We start from the raw sequence: 18,237 nt of genomic DNA on the forward strand, positions 1-18,237 counted from the left end.
GCTTTATTGGCCAAGGGAGCCGGCATACAGCTTCCAGGTCATGTGGCCAGCATGACTAAGCTGTTTCTGGCGAACCAGAGCAGCGCACGGAAACGCTGTTTACCTTCCCGCTGGAGCGGTACCTATTTAGCTACTTGCACTTTTGACGTGCTTTTAAACTGCTAGGTTGGCAGGAGCAGGGACCGAGCAACGGGAGCTCATCCCATCACAGGGATTCAAACCGCCAACCTTCTGATCGGCAAGTCCTAGGCTCTGTGGTTTAACCCACAATGCCACCCGCCTCCCGCCTCATGTAGTGTAGGTAGTCTGTATTACGCTCTTGCTCCATACCTTCTGCGCTCGAGAAATACCCTTGTCCCCGGGGCTCCAACTGTCCTCCCTCTTCTCTCCCTTTCATTAACAATACATGGAACATGCAGTAGGACATATCTGCTCAAGAAGATTTCTCATTGTCTCTCCGCTCCCATTGATAGAAGGAAGTTTAGAAGCACAGATGCAGCGATGCAGAGAACGCTCCAATCCCATAGTATACATGAAAGAATATGACCCACGGACGTGGACACACAGCTAATTCCATCTGATACAATTTCCAGCTTTCTGCAAGGTAAAAGCAATAGCCTTGTATCCGCTCCATATCCATTTGGATTAAATGAAACAACCTTGCAAAGAATAGTAAGCTGATACCTAGGTATAGATTGACCGGTCTCATCTAGTCATCCTCTTTAAAGTTTTGAGTGAGGAGGGACTCAAACTCATTTTCAAAAGCTTCCGATTTTAAATTTTTTAAACTGTTGATTTAAAAAAAAATACTTTACAGCATATACATGCGTATACATAGTTCCACACACTCAAATTGGATTTGATTTTGTATACTGAACAGCAGTTCCCATGTCACATGAATAGTTTTTGAAAGCAATGAAAACTTTCAGAAGAAGTTTGTGGAAAGGAGATTTGCTGGTCACGAAGAAAAAAATTCAAAATGGATGTGCCTAAAATAGCTCTTTAGATCTTGTAGTGAAACTTGAGCAAGCATTTGCAACTTCTGTTGTGCTGAATATTTTAACAATGTGCCAGTGATTAACCATCAAAATAGACTCTTTTGTTGGATTCATCAGTAGAACTGTTTAGCGTTTGTTTTTTACTCAGCATGCTTAAAAAACCCCCACACTTTTCAATGCCCATTCAAAATGATTGGACAGTAACATTAAATATCCTTGTAGGAAGCTCTTGGCTGACACATAAATTACAAATGACTTACCAGAAACTGAATGCTGGTTTATAATAAGCCCTGGCATGATGCAGGCTATCCAAAAGCTGCCTTGGATAAGGGCGTCTGATGCCACAATTGGATTTAATAGTTTTTTTAACAGGCATCTTCATACATGATGCATCACCAGTTGCTTTTGCGTTCTTAAGTAGAAGATTGGTATATAAGTTTTCTCCCATGCAGTGTTTTTTCCTGCATGTTCGTGTGCGTGTCACTTAGAAAATCAATAATGTGAGGCAAATAATAATAAATAATGTAGTTGCTTTGTTTTTACAATTAATTTAGTTTCAATGTTCGTCTTTTTCATCTTTTATCAGGAATACATGGTTGATCAATATTTTCCCACTTGATCAACTTTTTATTTATATTTTGAAATTTGCTACTTCTCCTTGGTGCCCTCCTTGCCACCCATTACCCTACCCCTTGTACAGGAAGTTAAATGTAAAATGATAATAACAGGCAAAGCTAAAATACATTAAAGCCAGTGACTTAAGTATTGCTATGTTCCCTTTATCAACATCAGCAGGCATTCAAAATTTCAATTTAAAGAACCATATGGATCAATTAAATTTGAATGTCAGTCAGAACTTGAGCATACGTACAAAACTCATCAACCTTGTCTCTAATACTGATATAGTGTACATCCTGTCACCTTTCTCACATCTAGATAGAACTCGCTTTGCATAGCAGGCCTTTCCTGACGACACTCATTCATATTGAAATGTGTTCCAAAATATCCATATTTTATGTTCTTTTGTGCAGTGAAGCCTTCATAAGGTAGGTAAAGGGACCCCTGACCTTTAGGTCCAGTTGTGGCCAACTCTGGGGTTGCGGCGCTCATCTCGCTTTATTGGCCGAGGGATCCGGTGTACAGCTTCCGGTTCATGTGGCCAGCATGACTAAGCCGCTTCTGGCGAACCAGAGCAGTGCACGGAAACGCCATTTACCTTCCCGCCAGACGTGCTTTCGAACTGCTAGGTTGGCAGGATCAGGGACCGAGCAACGGAAGCTCACCCCGTCGCGGGGATTCGAACCGCCGACCTTCTGATTGGCAAATTCTAGGCTCTGTGGTTTAATCCACAGCGCCACCCGCGTCCCTTAATGAAGCCTTCATTACTTGCTGGTTTTTTTTAGTACAAAAGTCATCATCACAATTCTCTGTTCTTATACTTATATACTTATATTATCCATCATAGCTTCTTCCTGGCTCTCCGAATCTACCTTGGGCTAGTCACACTTCTCGGAAGTCTCTCAGCCCCACTTACCTCACAGAGTGTGTGTTGTGGGGAAGGAAGGGAAAGGAGAATGTTAGCCGCTTTGAGACTCCTTCCGGTAGTGATAAAGCCGGGATATCAAATCCAAACTCTTCTTCTTCTTCTTCTTCTTCTTCTTCTTCTTCTTCTTCTTCTTCTTCTTCTTCGATTGTCTTCACTTCACTTGTTTGCAGCTGCTTGCTCCATTTTTGGTTTGTCTTTCAGAGCCCAGATATCTTAGGAAGAATGCAATAACACGGGCAAGCATTTTGTATCAAGGCTCAGATTTTCTTGAAAAATTCTATAAAAATTACCCGGTTCTTTAGGCTTTACTCAATGTATACATTATTTGTGTTACAACTGTTGAGACAGGACAGATTCTCTCTTTCTCTCCCTTCCTCCCCGCTCAATAATTGGGCTTTCCTTAAGACCCCAGTGACTCCCCATTTTGTTAGTGAAAATCCCACTTATAACATAGTTTGGAACAGTCAGAATACTGAAGCAAAAGGTAACCTACTGATAAGATTAGCCTTTGTATGTCATACCTAGCATAGCGGTAACTATCAAAAAGAGTAAAAAAAAGTAATTAGTTGGTTTGGGATGAATGGTGCCATGGCATAAAAACAGCAACAACCATAGATGAGTGTCAACCCAGAATTGCTGACGAGGAAAATAAAACATTATAATAAATTGTTGTACATTTTCCAAGTTTAGTGTGAGTCACCTTTTTGTATTTCTGAAGTATTGTTGGTGGTTCTTTCTCTTTTCATTTTACCAATAAGACATGAAATTAAAATTGGTTCACAATATCTTCCATTGTAAAGATTTGGGACGTGTGCCTGGAAAGAAAAGTTACAGCTGCTTACATTTTATTTCAAGACCAGGCCACAGTTCAGTTTCAATTAAGTGTAAAAGCTAGTGCAAAGCTACTGTAGTCCTCCAGCTGCAGATGCCGAATGTTTAGATACATTGCAGGAAAAACGATCAGGAACTAGGAAAATCTGCGTAATCTTTGCACTTACTTTGTTGCTTTTGTGGACAGAATGTGCACAGATATGAATTGCCCGGAACATCAGAATTCTGGTTTTAGTAGGTTGTAAAAAAGTAAAGGTAAAGGACCCCTGACTGCTAAGTCCAGTCGCAAACGGCTCTGGGGTTGGGGCGCTCATCTCGCTTTACTGGCCGAGGGAGCCGACGTTCATCCGCAGAGTTTTTCCGGGTCATGTGGCCAGCATGACTAAGCCGCTTCTGGCGAAACCAGAACAGCACACGGAAACGCCGTTTATCTTCCCGCCAGAGTGGTACCTATTTATCTACTTGCACTTCAATGTGCTTTCAAACTGCAAGGTTGGCAGGAGCTGGGACCGAACAATGGGAGCTCACCCCGTTGCGGGGATTCGAACCGCCAGCCTTCTGATTGGCAAGCCCAAGGCTCTGTAGTTTACACCACAGCACCACCCACGTCCCTGGTCTTAGTAGGTTGTAGAGCAGACTAAACCTGTTAAACTGGCATAATTGTTTTAGGGAAAATGTGTGGCAGCTATCAGTCGATAGTTCAAAACATTTGAGTCATGTCATCTCACTAACTTTCTTTAAATAGTGTGTGTATGTGTGTATAATATGTAAAACGTGTGTGTTGGTGTTTATAGGGATAGATAAATAGAAAGTGTGTGTGTGTGTGTGTGTGTGTGTGTGTGTGTACATTCACTCTCTATGGGACTATCCTATTTGCTCTGGGACTATCCTATTTGCTCCTATAGTAGGGGCTATCCTATTTGCTCTGGGGACATCTACTTAATTCATGGAGCAGCCTAGGTTCACACGGTATTCCATGACAGCTCTGGAATAACTGGATTGAAGTTACTTTCTGGCAGTCAATGCATAACACCAAATATTATTTTCTGTGTTTGCTTAGCCTCATCTTTGTTTGTGTTTTTTTAAAAAACAAAACAAAAAACTAAACCAATTTCTTTTCTTCAACTTCAGTAAGGAAACATATAGATAATAAACATAACCATTGTAGCACAGTCTTATTGGTGCTATTAGAACCTATAAACAGAACATGTGTTATTTTACAACTTGTGATTCTATGAGAAATAATATGCAAGCTAATTGTGCTCATGCTGGTCGTAGATTAACTAGATCTTATTTTACTTTATGGTTTAAAATGTTTTCTAGGCTTTTTTTAAAGACCGTTGTTTGATAGCTTTTCACCTTTCCCTCCCACTCGCACCTTTAGGAACTGATACCCCTCATACTGTGTACAGCTTGCCTCCATCCTGAACCCAAAGAGAGAGATCAGCTCCTACACATATTGTTCAACTTGATCAAAAGGCCAGATGATGAGCAAAGGTGTGTCTTTGATGTGTGGGAAACACTTTTCTTTTTTGAAATTTGAAGGCTATTAACTACTTTTCTTGTTGCAGGCTTTTAGTAAAATAGGAACATAGTATCTCTGGGCAGCCGCCCAGAATGGTTGGGGAAACCCAGCCAGATGGGCGGGGTATAAATAAATTATTATTATTATTATTATTATTATTATTATTATTATTAAATTTTATTTATATCCCGCCCTCCCCAGCCGAAGCCGGGCTCAGGGCGGCTAACAACAATAAAATAATACAACATTCTAAAATCATTTCATTAAAATTAATTCAACTCAAATTGATGGCAACCATTAGGCTAAAGTTCTGTGAAGATTGCCATTATTATTATTATTATTATTATTATTATTATTATTATTATTATTATTATTTATTACAGTGGTACCTCAGATTAAGAACTTAATTCATTCTGGAGGTCCGTTCTTAACCTGAAACTGTTCTTAACCTGAAGCACCACTTTAGCTAATGGGGCCTCCCGCTGCCACGCGATTTCTGTTCTCATCCTGAAGCAAAGTTCTTAACCTGAGGTACTATTTCTGGGTTAGCGGAGTCTGTCACCTGAAGCGTCTGTAACCTGAAGCGTATGAAACCCGAGGTACCACTGTATTATTATTATTAGCAGTCAGCAGTCGTTCACTTATACATTGCCTGTTCTCTTACAACAGAGGTGGGGAGCCTTTTTAAACTAGAGGAGCAATGGATGTATGGTAGGCTACCTTCTAGCCTTCAAAAGTCAGGTTTCTGAACACACCTCTTGACGTGCAGCGAAGCATCGAAGTACACATTCTAGCCAGGCACTTGAGGAAGGTTCAGAGGAAAAGCGTGGCTTAGGGAAATTCCCACGGGTGGAATAGAGATTTTGCCTCTAGGCCAGAGTTTCCCTGTCTCTGTTCTGTTAAAATTTTAACATACCCTGAGTGACAACTCACCGTAGTTTTCGCTCCGTTACACGCATTTTTTTCCTCCTAGAAAGTAAGGGGAAATGTCTGTGCGTGTTACGGAGCGAATGCTTCCCTCCTCCGTGGTTTCCAGCGGGAGAAGAACCGCTGAATGGGGAGGAGAGAGGGACAGAGTGCATCATTCTTTAAAGGAGCAAAGTGGGAGGGGAGAGGCTCTCTGTATCTCTCTCGTCCCCACTCAGTGGCTCTTCTCCCGCTTTGCTGGAAATAGCAGGAAAGATTTTCAGCTTGCTAAGGGGGGGGGGGAGAGAAGCAGACCCTGCTTGCTTTAAAGGAGCAAAGCGGGAGAGGGGAGGAGCTGCTTACACGAGTGTAGGCGGCTCCTATCCAGTTGGCTCCGTTAAAGCAAGCAGGCTCTCTGTATCTCTCTCCTCCTGCTTTGCTGGAAATAGCAGGAAAGATTTTCAACTCTCTAAGGGCGGGGGGGAGGAGGAGGGAGAGAAGCAGAACCTGCTTGCTTTAAAAGAGCCTACCAGACAGGAGCCGCTTACACGAGTAAAAAGCAAGCAGGCTCTCTGTCCCTCCAGCAAAGTTTTTCAGCTCGCTAAGGGGGGGGGGAGGAGGGAGAGAAGCAGAGCTTGCTCCACGCGTGCTCCTTGTCCCTTGAATGCTTTTCCTTCCCTCCCCACTTAAAACGTGGTTACAAAGCACAGATCCACATGGATCCTCAGGATTTTTGCACTGGGTCACCCCAAATTCACCATCAGATCACATAGCATGTCCATGGCTACAGTTTGCACCAAAAAAATCACGCACCCACTGTTGCCTGGGGCCGCAGTGGTGCAAAAACGTGGTTACAAACATGGATCCATATGGATCCTCAGGATTTTTGCATTGGGCTACCCCAAACTCACCATCAGATCACATGTCTGTGGCCACAGCATGAACCACAAAAATCATACATCCACTGTTTCGTGTAGAATATTTTTTTTCTTGTTTTCCTCCTCTAAAAACTACATGCGTGTTATGGTCGGGTGCATGTTATCGAGCGAAAAATACGGTAATATTCCTCGTGAAATCTGTACAGTCCAACAGATAGAAATTGCTTGCATGCAGGCTGTTAAAAAATAGAACCTTAGGCAGGCTGGGAAGCGCAGGCAAGGATAACATTTTCATTTTCAAAGATTTCAGTCACCATTGAGGCTCAGAAAAGTGCTTCCTCTCCTCAGTATTTTTGCCCTTCAGTGATTTAGTGTCTTAGACTGAATAAAGGGTTTGAGGTTGTTCAGCCACGTGAGCCCCCAACTGTAGTCTGAATTGGTACAGACCAGGCCTGGTTAAGAACTAGGCCTGATTCTCCTGCCATTTAAGGCTGTGACAGGGATGGCAGAGGGAACACTGCAGGCTGACATCTGATTCTCACTCTTTCCCCCTCTCTCCTAGTGGCATACAAACCAGTCTGTTCAGGCCTGGTGCGGTTCTGACCCCTTGATAAATCCATTCCTGTGCAGATTTTAAAGGAAAAAATACTTAGAACCTGCACAGATTTCCAATTTGCAAAAGTCGTTTTAAAAGCACTTTTTAAAAGACATACAAAGCTGCCTCCCATGTTTTTTGTACAATTTCCCTGAGAGTGACAGGACATCAATCTGTACCTGCCTCTCACAGGAGGAGTTGAATACTGTATATGCCACAATGTGCTGTACAAAGAAGAGAGCCAGCCTTCTGACATCTCATAAGTAGGAGTAGAATCTGGGGGAGTGCAGGCTCCAAGGAAGAGATTCTAAACCCCGCTAGTCCTGATGAATTGCTCTATAGGATTGCTCCCTAATAATTAATTCTTTTTTAAAAAAAGTTAAACTGTTATCAACATATAAATAAGCAATTTAAAAACAATCGTGTAATAAAATTATCTATCTAGGTGGGCTTGGTGAAACACAGGTTTTTAGCAGCTGCTGAAAACAGTAAAGTGAAGACACCTGCCTAATATTAATGGGATGGTAGTTAGGTTCTGTATTTTGTGGATTCTTTTTAAATTTAATTATAGGAAAGTAGCAGGTATAGCTGTATCTGCTAGTAGGAAGCAGAAGATTAGCTTTACTCTGCATTGAAAGTTTCTTTGTCTTTGTAGCAAAAATTCCAGATATTGAATATGTTCATTAAATCATTTATGCTTCTCAAGGGCTGATTTTTTCCCCCCTAGAGGTTTTATAACAGTCAGTTTGTGTACTTTTTAAGGCTTTTGCCTATCCACAAAAGCAATACAGTGGTACCTCTGGTTACATACGCTTCAGGTTACGTACGCTTCAGGTTACAGACTCCGCTAACCCAGAAATAGTGCTTCAGGTTAAGAACTTTGCTTCAGAATGAGAACAGAAATCATGCTCCTGCGGCGCGGCGGCAGCAGGAGGCCCCATTAGCTAAAGTGGTGCTTCAGGTTAAGTACAGTTTCAGGTTAAGAACGGACCTCCGGAACGAATTAAGTACTTAACCTGAGGTACCACTGTATATAGCTTCTCTTACTTTGCTTGACCTGTATAATCTACATTCACCTTTATTGACTAGTTTTATAATTGAGGGCCACTTCTTACACGACATTTTTCCTCCTCTACATGGTCACTTACGAAGTGTTGTGTGAATATTGCTGCTAGAATTCTAACCAGAAAGCGCTTATGTGCAACAACTGCCCAATAGTGATGTTTAAGCACAACCATGTACAAAATGCAGTGCAAGTGTACACTTCTCCCTTCATGGAAATTATTTTCATACTTGGAAAATGTCGTGTTTAATGAACCATCAATGACATGATTGTCAGTAACTAATTGCTCGCAGCGCACTCCAGATGCCATTTTCTGTGCAGACCATTCAGTCTGTTACATCTCCTTTTAGGCATATGTGTGGTTGTTGTACAAGCATGTTTCAATGTAATAGGCTGAAGATTTTTATTTTATAGGCAAATGATTCTGACTGGATGTGTAGCATTTGCTCGGCATGTTGGACCAACACGTGTAGAAGCAGAACTTTTACCACAATGTTGGGAGCAGGTAATAGGAGATAATCATTATTTACTTCATGGGATACCAGGGCCAAAAAAAAAATTCTGCAGTTTACCAGCAACTGTGGTCTTGTCAACAGTGGTTTACAATATATTAAATAGCATATACTTCTAAGAATTGTAATTGTAAAGGAAAGCAAAAGCCAAGAGCAATCTAGGTGGGCAGTCCATGAGCATCACACCTGTAGGTTAGGAAGATCTGAGGTTGAAGGTGCCAGTTCAAGTAAACAGAAGAAGAAACTGTTCTTAAGTCATGTATTGTGCTAACCCATGAAATTCTCCTAAGGGTTAGCAGTGGTCAAGTGACAAAGCTTTATTAATAGGAGTTTATTATTTATTTTTTGCATGCCTATAGCACCTTTCTGCCAGTTGTAAAGCCAAAATGGTTTATAGTATTAAAATCCTAAACAAATAAATGGTATAAAATATTGATCAATTGTGTTCTTTCCATGCTGACTACAGGCAACCCTCAGTTTGCATGGGGGTAGCGTTATGGGTCATTGTGCGCATCCGTGAAATTGCACATAATTGAAAAAACCTACCCCCATTCTACCCCTGCTTTGCTATGCCCCCGCTCTGCTTTTTTAGTGGTGTCTTTTATGACGTTTCTGTGTCACTTCCAGGTTTGGCACAATGTGCATGTAAACAGTTGCATACATATCAAACACGTGTAAATGGGGATTTGCCTGTACTGACGTAAGCTGCTAGGCCTGGGCTTCCTTCTGTCTTAGCTCAGGACCTGCAGGGTGCTGAATAGTCTCTGGGAAGGTGGAGTTAGACTGACCGTAACAGTTTGGCCAGACCATTGATGCGCCTCTCAGGAGCTGATAAAATCTGCTGCCTGGCCTAGACTTCTTCCCTTTATGGGGATGTTATGAAAGTGTCTAATGTCTTTGTAGCCCCCATCTCTTCACCAGACCTTAGCAGCAAAGCTGTGTTTCCTTTCTGGAAACATAAGAATTCCAGGTTCAAGGCATACTGTGCATCCTGACTATGGTTTGTGAATGGAAGCCTGTGGTGGCATAGTAAATAGCAGCAGCCTCATATCCTTTACGTGCTGGCTTTTGAAACAGAGAAATACAGGACGGAATTATAAGCAAAAAAATGAAAGGAGTAACTTTTCCTTCCTACAGATCAATCACAAATATCCAGAAAGACGGCTGTTAGTGGCAGAGTCCTGTGGAGCATTAGCACCTTATCTTCCTGTAAGTGTTCTGTTTGCAGTTAATATGTATCTAAATTTAAGACTCATTGAAGAGGTTAAAACAGTGGCCAGATTCTGAAGAGCCACTTAGTACAGTCCTCCTCTTCCTAGTTTTTACTGGCCCACCATGTTTTTGTTTTGGAGCAGCAGAACACCATGCCATACCACCAACTGCTTTTGAAGCTTCTATTCAAAAATTGTTTAGCCATAGGGCATCCTAGACTGCTAGTCTGGAACAAGAAGTCTAAAGGCCTAAGGAAAAGAATTCATCCAGTCATTCTGGATCCTGGCCAACTACTTCAGTTGTAGCAATTGGTAATGTTCACATAGAACAAAGCAATGTGGCCTTTTGGGAAACAATATTTGCAGAACTAATCCCAACCAATGTGTCCCCCCCCCATGCATTCTAAATGCATATATTGGATTTTTTGCAGGTTTAGGCCTAAAATGTCTTATTCTACCAGATTATTTTGCCATCAAGATTAGCTGCCATCACTCTGTTTATAATAAACTGTAAAAGATAGCATAGATGTATATGATATTATTGGTCTTACGTTTCCAGGTTTATGTAATGTAATTCCAGCAAATACTAATTTTCTCTTTCAGAAAGAGATTCGAAGTTCGTTGGTACTTTCCATGTTACAGCAGATGTTGATGGAAGATAAGACAGATTTGGTGCGAGAAGCTGTGATCAAAAGCCTTGGTATCATCATGGGGTACATTGATGATCCAGACAAATACCAACAGGTATTGTATCTGATAATAATACATGACAGGACAGTTGCTAGATCATGTGATTATGAACAAAGTCTGAAAAATCACCAGGAAGTATTTACCAAACTAATCCCCCCAAAATGCCCTGGGCTATTTTTAACATCATCAGCATTTTGAGATGTGATCTAACTTTTGGGCTCTGAAAATATCTTGTTGTGTGTTAGCAAAAAAAAAAGAGCAAGCTGGCAGAAGAGAGAGGGAACCTTCTGTAAAATCACTGAAGAATTTTCATTATTTTGACTGTGAACTGGTGTTCAAAGATCTTTAATTTTTTAGTTGTAATACCTATGGGTACCTTGGCTGCTTATGTATTGAATGAATTATCCCATTTTATAGTTCACCTAACTTTTCTGCATGCTCATTTAACTTTATCAAATTTAGCCCCCTGACACTAATGGCGTTGCTATGGTGTTGCGGCATCTATTCAAAATAGTTGTGGAACTTTTTGAATTAACTTGAACCACTGTAGCGCCTTTTCATCAAATTCAAGATAGACACTTGCTTATCTTGAGGGTGCCTGGAATGCTTAAGCAAAGTAAACATAACTCTCCTAAACGGTCTGTTTCTTTACTACCAGGGTTTTGAACTACTACTTTCAGCATTGGGTGATCCCTCAGAACGAGTAGTTGGTGCAACTCATCAAGTGTTTTTACCTGCCTATGCTGCCTGGACCACAGAACTAGGAAATTTGCAGTCTCATCTTATACCTACATTGCTTAGTAAAATTGAAAAACTACTCAGGGTAAATATTTAAGGTGTCTCATACTCACTGTTTTTTGTGCCTCTTGAATAAGCAAAGATACAGCTCATATAAATATTTTAATCTCCCCCCGCCCCACACTTATTAGAATCGATAACATTCAACACCATCACAACTGGTTGTTTGGACTATTCTGCAGATCACTTTTTTATAATGTTCATGTTGCCATGTCCTTTAAAGGGCATTTTATCTACAGTGTTAACTTGCTGCTGCTGCTGCTACTATGTATGTCTAGAGTTTGATCATCTGGTTACTTGCTGATGACTGTCTTTTGCTATATGTTTTGCTATCTATAAAGAAATGCTGGAATTCTCAAACTTTTGAAAGTGTTTTCCCCTCTGCTGTCTTGGTATTCGTATGAAGAGTCTGAATACGTTACACATTTCTAGGACATTTTTTCAGATTTTCACATTGGAAGTTCATTCTTCTCTCTCTCTAGTAAACTGACTCATGCCAGTTGCTGTGAGATTAGGAGTCTGTAGTAGAACTGGGATGCTGTATGAGAAATAACAGTGGGCACAATCAAAAGTTAAGCACTTTAAAGTCCAATTGAGTCAGGGGTGCTGACTTATGGGGAAGCCCCCACAACCCCTAGGAGTTGGCTCTTATGGACTGAGTTAAGTACATACTGGAATCATTCTTACAGGGATCATTGAGATTTGAGGTGGTTAACGTTGTCTTGGATTGTGGCCACAGTGTTTTGCTTCATTTAGTTTGTCATGGTTTGAACTAAAGGCACATTGGTGCAGCAACCGTGCTGAATCTAAACTTCTCTGGCTCTCTAGAGTCAAACCAGGAGATCGCGTGAGACCTTTTGTTCCACCTTGCAAGACAGACGATTATAAATGTCATGAATGCATCGGGTCGATAGTTGGGTTTTTGGAGAAGAACCTGATAAAAAAAACCCTTTGCCTTTATCTGTCCTCCCCTTTCTGGTCTCTCTCTGATAGATTCTCGTTAATGGCTTTTTAATTAGTCAGAAGCTCCTTTTGAATGGATAAGCACCTTGAGAGCAAAGGAGCAAGATTTTCACCTGGATTCCCTGTTTGCATTTCAGGAAGGCGAGCATGGACTTGATGAACACAAGCTGCACATGTATCTTTCTGCTTTGCAGTCCTTGATTCCTTCGCTTTTTGCACTAGTGCTACAGAACGCACCTTTTACAAGCAAAGCTAAGCTTCAGGGTGAAATTCCACAGATTGAAGGTAACTTCTTGATCATTCTCTGTGAGGGTTTGTTTTGAAATAGGGTCACATTTATTTTCATTTCACATCAACTTTAAAATAATATTCCATAGAAATGCTGTGCAGGTGAATGCAGTGCAGCAAGCTTGCTCTCTACGTAGCTTGAAGACTTCTGGTTCAAGAAGTCTTTGAAATGTGAACTCTTTTTTTCCACTACTACCAAAGAAAACCTATAATTCTGCATGTAGGAAGCATTGTTGACACTTCAGATGAGTAGTATCTATAGGGAGATTGGTTTATTCCTATCAGTTTCTGATGTATTCATTGCCAGCTGCAAAACCCATGTAAAGGCCCAGTACTTCTCCTGGTGAAGTAAAGGGCAGAATCAGACCCCTTGATTTGGCAGGTGGTGGTCATAATGCCTTCTCCTTATATATCCCCTGACTTGAGGCTCATAGCTGTTTTGCATACATTATAGATAATCTCGAGCCCCAAGCAAAACAACTCATGGGAACAAAATGAAAAGGGTGTCAAGGGGGGAAGGGCTGCCGAAGGGTGCTATGGAACCCATGGGTGTCATGTTCTGGATCCCAGTTCTAGAATTCTAGTTTATTAGAGAATGATCCAACAACTTGTATACTAGCTATAGCCTCTAAAAACTCTTCACAGGGAAATCCATGTACAGCCCATTACAGTAACAGCATCTTGAAGGTAAGGATACATAACTTCCTAGGTATCAAGAGTTGAGCCACAGAATTAGGATTTAGATTGGTTTAGTTCTCGTAGAATCTCTGGGACTAAATCCCCAAATCATCTTTTACCTTATGATTTAATGGACTATGGGTAGGTGTTTCCCCTACTTACTTTATTAGGTGAAAGTGCCTATAGTTAGGCATGTCAATTGCTTCTCAATTTTCACTGAGTCTTAAACTTTGACCATGGTGGTTTGTCGTTTGCTGCCAGTGACTAGATTCCCAAGGCCTGCATCGCCTCTTCAGGATGTAGCCACCATAATTGGAAGCCGTGAACAATTGGCTGTGCTATTACAACTTTATGATTACCAGTTGGAACACGAGGGTACCACAGGCTGGGATACCTTACTGTGGGTTGTCAATCAACTGTGAGTTCCTTCTGACTTGTTTCACTTGCTAATTCCTCTGAATAATTGTGTGGTGAGGGGGACCCAATGTTTTTAATCAGCTTTAGCGTTTTTCTTTAATGCTACTATTTTGCAGTTACTGACAGCATACATTGTTGTAGAAATTTTGCTTTAAATGGTATAAATCAATAATTATACCACCCCCATTGTTCAGCTGAGACACTGAAGTCCAGCTCCGAGGGCCTTCTGGCGGTTCCTTCAGTGTAAGAAGTGAGGTTACAGGGAACCAGGCAGAGGGCCTTCTCAGTAGTGGCGCCCGCCCTGCGGAACGCCCTCCCATCAGATGTCAAGGAAATAACTATCTGACTTTTAGAAAACATATGAAGGCAGCCCTGTTTAGAAGTTTTTAATGTTTGATGTTTTATCGTGTTTTTAATATTCTGTTGGGAGCCGCCCAGGTCTGAATGCTGAAGGATTCATGTTTGCACTATTAAATGTATTGTGCCAAAGCCTCCCAAAATATTGGACTTGTCAGGAAAAAGGATCAGCTTGCTTACAGTATTACAAACCTATTATCTGAAAAGTGACTTATTTTTAACCTGATTTTTCAGGTTGCCACAACTTATAGAAATAGTTGGCAAAATCAATGTAGCCTCAACAGCCTGTGTACATGAATTCTCAAGGTTTTTCTGGCGCCTTTGCAGAACATTTGGGAAAATCTTCACAAATACAAAGGTAAACATATTCACGTTTGGACGGGATAATGCAGAATAGAAACAATGTATGTGTTTCATATATCTAATGGAATGTTAGGATCAAAAAGTTGCTAACATGCCAGATTAAAGTTCTGGAGAACACTTGACAGGCATCTAGCTTACCTTTACTAAGCAGCCCCCCCCCCCCCCCCGTGTATGCATGTTTTAGAGTGTGAGGGAAACCTTGCCCACTAAGAACATATTAATAAATATTCATCAGAAATATATCCTTCTCAGTTTCTAAACTAATGGTTTTCTTTTACTTCATAACTATTTTTTAGGTAAAACCACAGTTCCAGGAAATCTTAAGGCTGTCTGAGGAGAATGTTGGTGAGTCGCGGAGTTACTACTTTTTCTACTGTAGCCTTTAAAAAACAAAACACACCCTAGACCAGGCATAAGCAAACTCGGGCCTCCAGATGTTTTGAGACTACAGTTCCCATCTTCCCTGACCACTGTTCCTGTTAGGTAGGGATGATGGGAGTTGTAGTCCCAAAACATCTGGAGGGCCAGGTTTGCCTGCCCTAGACTGAATCGAGACTCCAAGTTCTCTACAAATGAAGTTTGGGAGGCAGTTTACATTGAAGATGGTTTCTTATTTCTGGAAGGCAGATGTATAGGCAATAAATTGCCTGAGCATGCAGTGCTACTGTAACACTTTCTGACTTTTGGTTCTCCCATACAAACTGGAAATGCAAATGTTGCTAATCCTTAGTAAGCTATTGGATCACACTCCTGAACTGACCTAATTAGTAGCAAACAGTGCCTGGGCCAAGAAAAGGATCCCTCATTTTAGCGGGCTTATTAAAAGAGTATTAAGCAACTACGAACTTATTTTAAATGACCGACATACTCATGCTTCTTATTCTTTATTTGTACGGCATGGTTTCAGATGCCACAGCAGGAAATGGAGTGCTAACAAAAGCCACGGTTCCTATTTATGCCACAGGTGTACTTACATGCTATATCCAGGTAAGCAGCTTTTGCTCGGTACTGAATAGTACGTGTCTTTGAAACACTCAGGCCTAAGTGAGGATGGTTACATTGCCGTTTTAGTAAAGCTTCTTTATAAATCATAAATTCAGTCATAGCAGCATGTGAACATTGTCTTGGACCCTAAGGTAAATTAAGGAAACTTCTGGAAGGAAAGTTTTGCACCCCCTTCTTCCACCTGCAGACTTATGTTCCCCACCCCTAAAAACATCTCCAGATGATCAGGGAGTCCTGAATGTGGGATGAGGTATGGGAGGCCGCTGGAGAGGACCGAAAGTGGACCTCTGCCCAGCCAATCAGTTCAACTGTTCCTGATACACTTGGCCATTTTAATTGAGGGGGCAACATGGAGGTCAAAACAGGAATATGTGACATTACCATATTTGTGCGTTTAGAAATTCCTGCTGGTAGTGAGACTAGTTTGAAAGATCCCCATCCCACCCCACTGTGGAATGCACATGGTTGCATAAAAATCTCAGTCAAAATATGTGTGGTACTTGGCACAGGAGTAAACACAGCATTCAGCACCCTATTTGTACAATTCTCCCATTTTAGTAATGCCACTGTCTTCACAGGTTTGTAAGAGTATAGTGATTCAAGTCAGCACAAATATTGCTGTTGACATAATCAGAATTAACGCTTTTTCTCTGATTGCTGATCCCTCAATGATTGCTTTAGTTATTCATTGGGTCTTGGGACATGCTGACAGTGGGGCAACCAGTAGCTGAGGAGTAGACATAGTATCTTCAGAACAAAGAGTGCAGTTGACACCTGGGTCCCAAAACTGAATCTCTCATAACTGAATCTCTCTTAGCTTTTCAGCCACCTTAAGATACATGTTGCAAAACTAAGATTAAAAACTTCTAAAATTTACTTTCAGGAAGAAGACCGGAAGCTGTTAGTTGGATTTTTAGAAGATGTAATGACCATGCTTTCATTATCCCATGCGCCTCTTGATAGCCTGAAAGCATCTTTTGTGGAACTGGGGTAAAGTATGTTTTATAACTGGAATCACCATAAAGCGGGATCAAAAGTTCCTGGAATTTTTCTCTTAAAACATTTGCAGCAGAATGCCTAATGATGACTTCGTAGCATCTGGACAGTGCAGTCATACTGTCGGTGTTTTGTGACATGTCCTTGGCAAAAGTGCTGGACTATTTTACTTGGAGCTGCCATAATAATAATAATAATAATAATAATAATAATAATAATAATAATAAAAAATTTATTATTTATGCCCCACCCATCTGGCTGGCTTACAGCATATATAAAAACATAGTATCAGGAAAGGAAAAAGAGACCATCCAAGGGCCAGCAAGTTTAAAATCCACATAAAGCAAGCAATACAAGGTGCCATGTCTAGTGATAAGGCAATCCCAATAAGGGTGGCACCTACTCACTGCTAAAGAAGTCCATTAGAGCTATCAGATAGGTCCAGATTTTTTATTCAATAAGTTTCCCATATTCTCTTGTGAGCCTCCACTGACTCACATACTTGTGTAAGAGCTTGGATCTCATTCTCATACACACTCTATATAGTTATCCTATCACCAGCTTCTATTTTGGCCATCACTATCCAGCAATCAACCTTTCTGGAGGTTTCTCTAAATGTTTGGAACCATTGTGTGTAGCGTCTGCCATAGCACAGAAGTCCATCTTTTCCATGCTTGTTACAGTTGGTTCATTAGCCATTAACACGTTAACGCAGTGACTCACCTTGAAGCCAAAATGTTACATATTGACAAAATAATTGCAAACAATCAGCATCCCTTTAATTTAAAAAAAACCTCTGAAACATATTTGGAGAACTGCATTGTGAGATGTACATGCTCCATATATTCTGGAGACTAATTCTGAAGCCTGTGATGAAATTATTTACATACTTTCTTCGGTGTGTAACTTAATGGAAGAAAGCGCCAGTCTCTGCTTACAGCCTCAATTTAGATTGTTGCCTAGAGAGACCAAGAGAAGGGAGGAAAGGTTTGAGTGGGAACAAAGTGCTGGTTTAGGTATAGATTGATCATTAAAATTATCCAACGACTTCACAGAGAAGGTGGGATTTAAGGTGAGATGGTGGGATGGCACAGTGAGTGGAGTTGTTTGAGAGCAAATGACTATTTATAGTTCAATAGTGATTGTTTTGTGTCCTCAGTGCAAACCCAGCATACCATGAGTTGCTGCTAACTGTATTGTGGTATGGAGTTGTCCATACTTCAGCACTTGTTCGGTGCACAGCTGCTAGAATGTTTGAGGTAAGTGCTTATTGAACGCATCTTAGATGCTGTTTGAAGGTGCTTTGTATCATGATTTGGCAACTGGTGGCCCAGAGACCCAGACCTTCAAGGATTTCTATCCCCCCCCCCCCGCCCCCAGCTGCCTGCTGTAGTCACTTTTTCCTTTCTCAAGGGGAGTTGTGGAAAAGAGAAGCAATAGGCAATCAGTAAGGGGTTTAGCATCACACAGTTTTAGTATGGGACTGCAGGCTGCATTCTAACTGTGTCTGAAGTGGCACGCAACTCTTGCATACCGCCTTTTGGTCAGATGCCACTGTCTTGCTTAAAATTGGATTGCACCCTTGAGAGGTCTCTAAATATTCATAGTATTCTGGGT

The 18,237-nt window shown here is 41.1% G+C and overlaps 1 protein-coding gene across 5 annotated transcripts in view; it reads left to right on the plus strand.

Annotated features, from left to right (window-relative positions):
- The window catches only part of RELCH (RAB11 binding and LisH domain, coiled-coil and HEAT repeat containing), a 63,132-nt gene that overhangs the window by 28,591 nt on the left and 16,304 nt on the right, over window positions 1–18,237 (plus strand). For 4 of the 5 annotated variants that reach the window (XR_014550581.1, XM_083623711.1, XM_083623712.1 and 1 more), the window contains 12 exons: window positions 4,760–4,872; window positions 8,757–8,847; window positions 9,992–10,063; window positions 10,669–10,809; window positions 11,414–11,578; window positions 12,654–12,801; window positions 13,744–13,900; window positions 14,491–14,614; window positions 14,916–14,964; window positions 15,527–15,606; window positions 16,508–16,614; window positions 17,780–17,879. Coding sequence is in view for 4 of the 5 variants with exons in the window: in XM_083623711.1 (XP_083479837.1) it covers window positions 4,760–4,872; window positions 8,757–8,847; window positions 9,992–10,063; window positions 10,669–10,809; window positions 11,414–11,578; window positions 12,654–12,801; window positions 13,744–13,900; window positions 14,491–14,614; window positions 14,916–14,964; window positions 15,527–15,606; window positions 16,508–16,614; window positions 17,780–17,879 (1,347 nt within the window). In the remaining variant the exon portion in view is untranslated. Of the gene's footprint in view, window positions 1–473; window positions 605–4,759; window positions 4,873–8,756; window positions 8,848–9,991; window positions 10,064–10,668; window positions 10,810–11,413; window positions 11,579–12,653; window positions 12,802–13,743; window positions 13,901–14,490; window positions 14,615–14,915; window positions 14,965–15,526; window positions 15,607–16,507; window positions 16,615–17,779; window positions 17,880–18,237 lie in introns of those variants that run through there. The other variant, XM_083623714.1, reaches the window with a different exon arrangement.

The sequence above is a fragment of the Podarcis filfolensis genome, assembly GCF_964270895.1.
Source record: "Podarcis filfolensis genome assembly, chromosome: 7".
In the NCBI taxonomy this organism is placed as follows: Eukaryota; Metazoa; Chordata; class Lepidosauria; order Squamata; family Lacertidae; genus Podarcis; species Podarcis filfolensis.